Raw genomic sequence first — 8,518 nt, forward strand, 5'->3', positions numbered from 1 at the left:
GGCCACCGAGCCGCCTCCCGCGCTCCCGGGGCCGCTCCCCAAGGCAGGTGAGGCCGGGCCGGGCCGGGCACCGCGGTACCGGGGCAGGAGGGAAAGGGAGGGCCGGGATCCCGGCGGTCGGGTCTCGACGGGGCTGAAACGAGTAAAGGCGAAAGCTTTCTCCCGACGGGCTCCGTGGGAAGAGAGTGGACAGGAATTCTGTCCCGTGCACTTTGTCGCTCACTTAAAAAGCAGGGGGCCGTACAGTGACCGGCCCGTTCTGCAGCCAGGATCGCGTCCACCGAAAATAGTGAAGGGGCGCAGCGAAAGTCGCCGCTGGCAGCCGACTTCCCGACGTGCGGCTCCTGAGCCCGTTCCTCAGGCCGGCCGGGAACGGGCCGCATCCCGCGTGGATTACAGCCGCATGCCCCGCATGTCTTTCTGCCGCTCTCAATCCCCCCCACGGGCTGGAGTCCCTGCCCGGCTCCCTCTCTCCGGACACCGGGCAGCGTAACCTCGTCCAGAACAAAACCTGCACAGAGTGCTTCGGACTAAAAGCGGCGCCAGGAGCTGCAAGGCTTCTGCTGAGCTATGATGACTGGGAAAAGTGGGGTGGTGGCAGGGGGAGAGCGGGGTGGTGGCAGGGGGAGAGCGGGGCAATGGCAGGGGAAGAGCGGGGCAACGCAGTCCTCCTGCGCAGGTGTGTCCCTTCAGGTCGCGTCCGGCCGGCTTGCGACGGGTCGGGGATGCTGAAACCRCAGCAGCAAGGGGCACCTTGTGAGTGCGACTTGTCGGTAATACTCGTTTCTGGAGGCGAAACGAACGCTCCGGAACTGTTGTCCCATTGCGTCCATTGTCTGAGCGGGAGCTGACCGTCTTTCACTATAGGGACGCTCGGCAGGCAGGCCGCTGCCAGCCCTGTGCGCTCTGCTGACAAGTGTGACATTTTACGCGGTGCCCTGGGAGAGGAATGGTGAGCCCTGGGCTCCCGCCGTRCTGGCCCGTGTGCGCTATGGAGCCAGTCCGGCCACGTAGGCATCCACCAGGGAGCCGGAATGGGGCTCGGCCGAGTCCGACAGTGTGGCGAGTACGCCGGTGGTTTGGGAGCCGCTTCCCCTTTTCCAGCCCTTGGCACCGCCTSCCTGCCCTCCGGCACCCCTATCCTCCGCATCTCGGCCCGGTTCCGCCGGCSGTTCTGTAAGTCCGGGTTTGAGGGTCTTTGCCCAAATTCCCGGCTGGCCGGACCTTCTCCGCCCTCCGCACCCGCGGCRCAGCTTGGCGGGGAGCTCCTCCCTGCGTGGAGGTGGCGGGGGGTAAGCCCGAGGAGGTGGGGAGAGAAGGGGAAAAATCCCATCTCGGCTTCTTCGAGAAAATAAAAATTCCTATCGGCCAGCACGATATAAATCTGTCGGATAGGAACGATATTAACTTGCACGATCAACTTTCCTTCCCTCTGATATATGAACTTCCCGGTTTAAAAGATTACAGTAATCACTGAAGGGGAGTGTAAATCGAAGCTGATAGCAATAACTTTTGGGGAAGGTCAGGCTCAAGTGAAATGTTACCAAGCAACAGGCATTTTGTTTGCAAAATACAATCAAAGTGTATTGATGAGAAATTCTTCCTTGCCAGCCAGTCAGCRCTTTCTGCTAACAGCTTTACGGAGAGAAAAAAACCGAACAACCAAACAACAAAACATAATGGAGTTCTCCATAAATCAAGGCCTTCAGTGATGCGCCTGCCCCTGTCCTCGCCTGCCTTGAGGCCGCCCTGGGGGCACCGGCGCACCCCGGGCCACCGGGAAACATTTCTAGCTACGCAGACCTCACACACAGATTCCCGGTCCCTCATTGACACAGACGGTTTTTACCCCACTTTCTATTGAACATGAGGATGCATGAGAGCAAAGCAGAGGAACAGAAATGTTTCTCCTGTTACCTGCCACCAGACACTGTTTAACCACGCGACTTGTTTATTTCCATCTGTCCTGCGTGCTCCAAGCGGCAGGGCTTTATCTTTTCTCTCTCCTCATTAACTGCATTAACATCGTCATAAAAACAGAGGATGAACCTTCCTGTCCACCCTGTTTCTAAATGTTTTTACACTGAAGAGGGGATATTTCTCTACATATCCTAAAATCAGATCAGCTTTTATTCCTGCTACAATCGGCCGTTTAGGTAGGACAATTGCGAAGTTCTGTTCTAGAAGCTACCTCTGTTGCATTTGCCTCTGCTAACCCGTAATGATTACTCCTCCTGATACCGTGCTGATAAACTTTCCTTGTCCACGAGTGGGTGTTGCATTTCTCTTCGTAATAGTTATCAAGACCTATAAACAASGAAATGCTATATTCGGCAGTCTGATATTTTCAGAGACAGCTTTTGAATGCAGCACAGCCATCTCTGTGTTAGTTTGAGAATAGTGATTTGTCTTCTACAGAGTATTTAGACCTTCAAGGGAAGAAAGTCTTAAATGACAGTAATAAAAAAACCCCAAAAACCAAAAACCAAAAAAAAACCCCTAATAATCTGAATCAAACTCACCAACACCCCATTCCTTCAAACATACATTAAAAGTAAAAAAATCAAACCCATGAATCAAAACATTTACCCAAAGSAAACAAAAAAGCTCCCAGCAAAAATATAGCCTTAGTTTTATTTGTGTTTATGCAGATGTTTGTATCAGTCTTTCCTAATAATATAAATAAGGAAACCAAAAAATCTGTTGTGAAAAGAGTGGTCCTAACAATCAAAGAACAAGCTGTTTTCACAGGGAGTTGAGCGGTGGGAATATCGAGGAACGAATTTGGTTCCAAAATATTAGACCAAGTTTTCCAGACAACTTATTAACTTGAGAAGAACAGCTTTTCTCTCTCAACTATTTTACTTTTATTTGGCTCCTTTACAACATTTGACTCATGATTCTTAGTGWATAAATCAATAGTCAAGGAGAATTGGAGTAAATACTGCGACAAATTCATATCAGCTTCATTTATTAATTTGTATTTTACTTTAAATGCGTGTATGGTTCTCCCAATGTTCTGTTTCAAGTGTACCTGTATTTGCACTGCATCTCTGTAGGGCTGATTTGGTATGTGTCTCTTCATGCATGTTATTACTCCCCACCTTTTATATCAGTAAGTGAACACTTGTCCTAGTTTCCACAGGAATAATGGAGTGGGTACTGGATACCTAAACGCAGGCATTTCAAACGCCACCACGCACTCACATACAGAGAAAAACCGAAACACACACTCAAACAAACAAACAAACAAAAACAAAACAAAACAAAAACCCAATCCCAGAACCACACAAGGAAATACTCCCCAGAACCTAAACGAAAACTCCTACTGAAACTCAAAACAAATACTGCCTAAAAGAAAAAAAAAAAAAAAAAAAAAAAAAAAAAAAAAAAAAAAAAAAAAAAAAAAAAAAAAAAAAAAAAAAAAAAAAAAGAGCAAACTAACCGAACGCCGCCACCAAAAATATAGCAAAAAACCTCAAACCACACACACCTCAACTAAATACAACACCCAAATCCCACAAACGTAAAAAAAAACCTGAGGACGAGATTTTTCTCTTGAATCCTAGAATATCCTCACGTGAAACTGACGAGTTACGAAAAAAAACCAAAGCTTTAGTGAAGAGCAGTAGGTTGTACGTMTTAAATACCAAATTATTTTTGTACCTGAAAATACAAACAATTGCAATTAATACATGTGTGCAATATTCCTACACTTCAGTGCCCACATAGGGATATTTACAATGTATCTTAACAAATTTTTGTTTATTTGACGATGACTATTTTGTATCTTCACAATTTTTTGTTTATTTGACAAAGCCTATTTCGTGACAATTTAAAACAAAAATCCCGGTAGCGGCGGCTCCCGTGAAAGGCTGGGGGCAGTCCCGGGAGCGCACCGGGTCCTCCCGAGCACTCAGCACAGCGGGCAAGCGATGTTTCGATGGGGGAAAAGCAGCTGAAACAGCCTAAGAGCCAGGGAAGGAGCAGGCGCCGGCCAGGTGCCCCGGGGTGTGACACCGCGCACCGCCCCAGCCCGGCCACGGAGCCGCCCGCAGCCAGAAACGCTCTCAGAAAGACGGAAAAATACAACAGCCTCCGCCGTCAGTGTTAGCCGACACAGGCTATTTCTCCATGTTTTAACAGCAGCACTTTGATTTAAAATCRCTGAAATCTCTTTTTCCCGGGCTGCCGCTGTGAGCTTAGCAGCCCGGTGAGATGCGCCGCTACGACTTGAGCTGTACAAAAAGACTGTCCTTGTGCAAAAGCAAAGAGTCGGCATCTCTGCAGTCTCCTGATGATATAGATGCAAAATACAGTGGGATGAGCTTTCAAAATTTCAAGTTTTARAATTCCAGAATTTGAAGAAAGATTTTAAAGATATTTTTAGGGGTACAGAAAATGAAGCAAATTTGAAATATATTGAAGATAACATTTTGTAAGGATCAGGGCATATATTTTAGATATCTTTCCAGATCTGGGAGTGTTTGCTTGTTTGTGGTTTCTTTAATAAACACATATTTTCTCCCCAGTGGTATATGTTCTCATCCCATAAAGATACACTGTAAATGTGAGCATGAGGGAATTCTGAAACAGGTTCTCCTTGTGTTCAGTCTATTTGGTGACCTCAGTGCAATCTATGTGGAAGTTAGGGCTGTCTTCTCCCTGAACAGCCTCTCTAACTCTGTCAAAGCAGGAAGAAGGTGTCCTCAGACTGCCCACTAAGACTTCAATATATAAATTGTCCATTCACCGAGATTTGTAATAAATGCATAGAGAAGGGATTAGAAGGGAAAGGCAGCATGAGCATCACCTTATCTCAAATAATGGATGAGCTACGCCAGTGTCTTAGCCCCTCCTCAGAAGGATACACGTGCCAGCTTGCCATCAGCAGACAATTCCTGCATTCTGCTTTGGCTGCTAGAGCGAGATTGATGAACTGAGGGCATGAGAAAGAGGAAACATACATGGCCTTCTCTGATAYAGCACATGCAGAATTACTGCTTCTCTGTCTGTTTGTACCGGACAGAGAGCATAACCAATGTAAAAAAATGCTTCCCAAAATGGGTTATCCCGCTAAAGAAGGAGTGAGATCTTCATAAGGGCATTTGTATTCCTCAGCTACACACTAACCTTCCACAGCCCAAGTTAGCAGCACCCCACAGCTCTGTAGGACAGCCCATCATTTCTGCCGGGTACAGCCATCTCATGAGRAGAGCTTTCCTTTGCCATGCTCACACTGTCAGCCTCGGCTCTGCTAGGATCTCATCTTTATTTATAGCTCCCACTGTGGTGCGCAYAGTGGCTTCTTTCTCAGCTTAGGCTTGCTCAGACCCTGACTTCTTTCTCTCTGGTAGGTAAATTGCATTAGTAGGATTTTTTTTTCATGCTGATCTGTTAAACACTAAACCTAGCCCCCTAATGGATGAGGAGATACCCTGCCTGTTCCTGAGATGAGAGAAAGGTGGGAGATGAGCAGTGAGGCTCAAGTTTTTGCGCACCTCTGACTTGTTCCATTTCAGTGGGGCAGAAGTGATCATCAGCACATTTTCGGAACCTTTTCTTGGTTCTTACAGCTGCTTTGTGTAGTTGGGGTGTTTACTAGGAGTTTGGAAAATCAAGCAAACAGTTGCATTGGTTTTTAGAGACAGTCTTCTGCATTTTTATGCTCAAAACCACCACCCTATTCAGTTAAAGTAGGCTCTGTCACCCACATCTTGGACAATGATCCCTTCCCCATGCATTGATGCTTTCCAAGAATGTCATCATTGTGCTCTATGAGGRAAGCCAGCAGAGCTGTGTTTTTGGGAAATAACCATGAACAATCTCAAGCAAGTATATTGACCCCCTTTTGCATAAGCAAGCTCTCTTGCCTTCTTCTTGCTGACAAGCGGTCTTATTTCAAAGGATTCCATACTGTGATCAAGTATTACCGAAAAGTTTTGAGTGTCCATCTGGAGATGCCAAGGTTATTTTTTTTTTTTTTTTCAGTTCCATACTCACCTCTCATCCTTCTHAGTTTAGCACACAGAAAGCAAGATACCTGGAACAATTGCTAAAAGATGTTGTGAGGTCTCCATCCTTGGAATTATTTAAAACTGATCTGACATGAGCATCCTGCTCTTTGTCTAAGGCTGCTCCTGCTTTGAAGAGGATGTTGGACCACATGGCTTCCAGAGGTCCTCTCCAAACCAGATTTTTCTAGAATATGTATGGGACAAGGCGTCAGCCATGCTTAAGGGTTTAGAGGAAAAACCTGTGATTCTTGCTGTGAGAGGAAACAATTTCTGTGAGAGGAACTAGTTTCTTCAGAGCCGGAACTGGAATACACRGATTTATTTGAAGACCTTTTAAACCTTCAATCTGTAGTCATAACAGAGCGGTTCCACCAATGCTGTTGGAGCTGCAGAAGAAATTTTTGCCTCCGAAGTGCCCTCATCAGCTCACAGACTATGAGATGGTGCTAGTGAGGRATTACTATGTGAAAGTGCTGAAGTTCCTCTAAGAAAGCTTGCACTGGAGTGGTGTGTTGCTGCCTCATAACCAATGAGAAAGGATTGATATGGCATGTTTCATGCAGTAGAAAAATGATCACAGCTTCTTTGCTTGCACGTGGGAGAATGAGACAAAATATGCCTAGATCACATTATACTTYTGAGGTTTTATTCTTGTGAGATGTTTCAAAGATAACTTAAATTTTGCAGGATCTCTGAAAAAAAAACCCACTTTTTTTTCTCCTAAGATCCTGTTCACTTTAAGAAGACAACATCCTCAAGTCTCTGTAAAAGCTTTTGATTKCAGTTTTTTGTTAACTTCTGTGACTTCTCTTTGCAGACCTGAATGAGGAGCGGTTGGGTGATGCGAGTGGAGSAGACAATGCTGAGACCTACAGTGACAAAGACACAGACCAAAGGAGCTCCCCAGATATGACTAAAGCCAAGAATTGTTTCAACCCCGAAAGCCCTGAAATTGTTTCTGTGGATGAAGTTGGTTTCACAGCTCAGAAAAACGGTGGGAGCACAGAAAGCCGTGCAGACAGCCCCAAATACCACCCAGAGCAGAACCACCTCCTGATAGAAGGTCCTTCTGGGACAGTCTCTTTGCCATTCAGTTTGAAAGCAAACAGGCCCCCACTTGAAGTTTTGAAAAAGATCTTCCCTAACCAAAAGCCAACTGTGCTGGAGTTGATCCTGAAGGGGTGTGGTGGTGATCTGGTGAGTGCTGTAGAGGTTCTCCTGTCCAGTCGGTCTTCAGTGGCCGGTGGAGAGAGAACTGCTGCAGAATCTGATGGCCTTGTTTTGCCTTCCAACGGGCATATTTTTGAACATACACTGAGTTCCTATCCAATTTCATCTTCCAAGTGGTCTGTGGGCTCAGCATTTAGAGTTCCTGACACCCTGAGGTTCTCTGCTGATTCCAGCAATGTTGTGGCAAATCCTCTGGCTGTACCTTTGCAGCACCCTTTCCCTCAGCCACCACGCTACCCGCTGATGCTGAGGAACACTTTGGCGAGAAACCAGTCCAGCCCGTTCCTGCCCAACGACGTCACCCTGTGGAACACCATGACACTGCAGCAGCAGTACCAGCTGCGGTCCCAGTACGTCAGTCCTTTCTCTAGCAACTCAGCCAGCGTTTTCCGAAGCTCACCTGTCCTTCCTTCTCGCTCGTCAGAAGATCCTAGGATCTCAATTCCTGATGATGGGTGTCCTATTGTGTCTAAACAACCAATTTACACGGAAGATGAATATGAGGAAAGGTCTGATTCTTCAGACTCAAGAATACTCAATACATCTTCTTAGAGTGACATTTGGCATGTGACAGCTAAGCGATACTCACAGTGCAGCTGAACTACTGGCCCCTAAGAGGAGGGACGCGTGCTCTACGAAACTCTTGCAATTGTATTAAAAAGTGACTTTGCTTGGTATTGTACTATAGCAATAAAGACATAACTTATTTAATTTCTTGCACTTCACTGGATAATGCCAAATAGCAATACTCTGGCTTTAGTGCTGAGTGTGTGTTACAAAGGAAGACTTTATGGCTACCAGTTATGGGACTCTAGAAGACTCATAATGGAAACAGAAGCCCAAGGTCTACTTTGTTCCTTAACTCAGAAAAAATGGGGATGTTAAAATAGAATACTTGAATGCTGTTTTATAAGAGAGAACTCCTCAGGACATAAGAAATCAAGCAAACACAGTTCAATTGCAAAGGGACTAAAACAAGGACCTTATAATCTTATGCCAGTGATCATTCTTGCAGTGAAAGAAAAGGCAGAAGAAAGAAATAAACACATGCAAATAAGATGAGCTGCTTCTGTGCYGTTTGAGCTTGGACACATTTCACAGAAATATTATTGAGAGTTATTCTTTTCCCATGGCTAGGTCAAAATATGTAATGTCAGTGTAAAACCAATTACAGCTGTGAATTGCATGAAATGTGTTGTGAAATAAACACCAGATTAAGCATTGTCAGGTTAATGTAGCATGCTAAGGACTCTAGAAAAATAAACTAAGAT

General features: G+C 45.8%; 1 protein-coding gene across 1 annotated transcript in view; it reads left to right on the forward strand.

Annotated features, from left to right (window-relative positions):
• Nucleotides 1–7,799, forward strand: part of DMRT3 (doublesex and mab-3 related transcription factor 3) — an 8,265-nt gene extending 466 nt beyond the window's left edge. The window contains exons 2-3 of the mRNA XM_057381354.1: nucleotides 1–47; nucleotides 6,835–7,799. The exon at nucleotides 1–47 is cut by the window's left edge and continues 78 nt beyond it. Coding sequence (XP_057237337.1) covers nucleotides 1–47; nucleotides 6,835–7,799 — 1,012 coding nt within the window. The remainder of the gene's footprint in view (nucleotides 48–6,834) is intronic.
• Nucleotides 7,800–8,518: the final 719 nt, after the last annotated feature.

This window comes from Malurus melanocephalus, unplaced genomic scaffold (genome assembly GCF_030028575.1).
Source record: "Malurus melanocephalus ecotype Western Australia unplaced genomic scaffold, MMel_1.1 scaffold_506, whole genome shotgun sequence".
Taxonomy (NCBI): Eukaryota; Metazoa; Chordata; class Aves; order Passeriformes; family Maluridae; genus Malurus; species Malurus melanocephalus.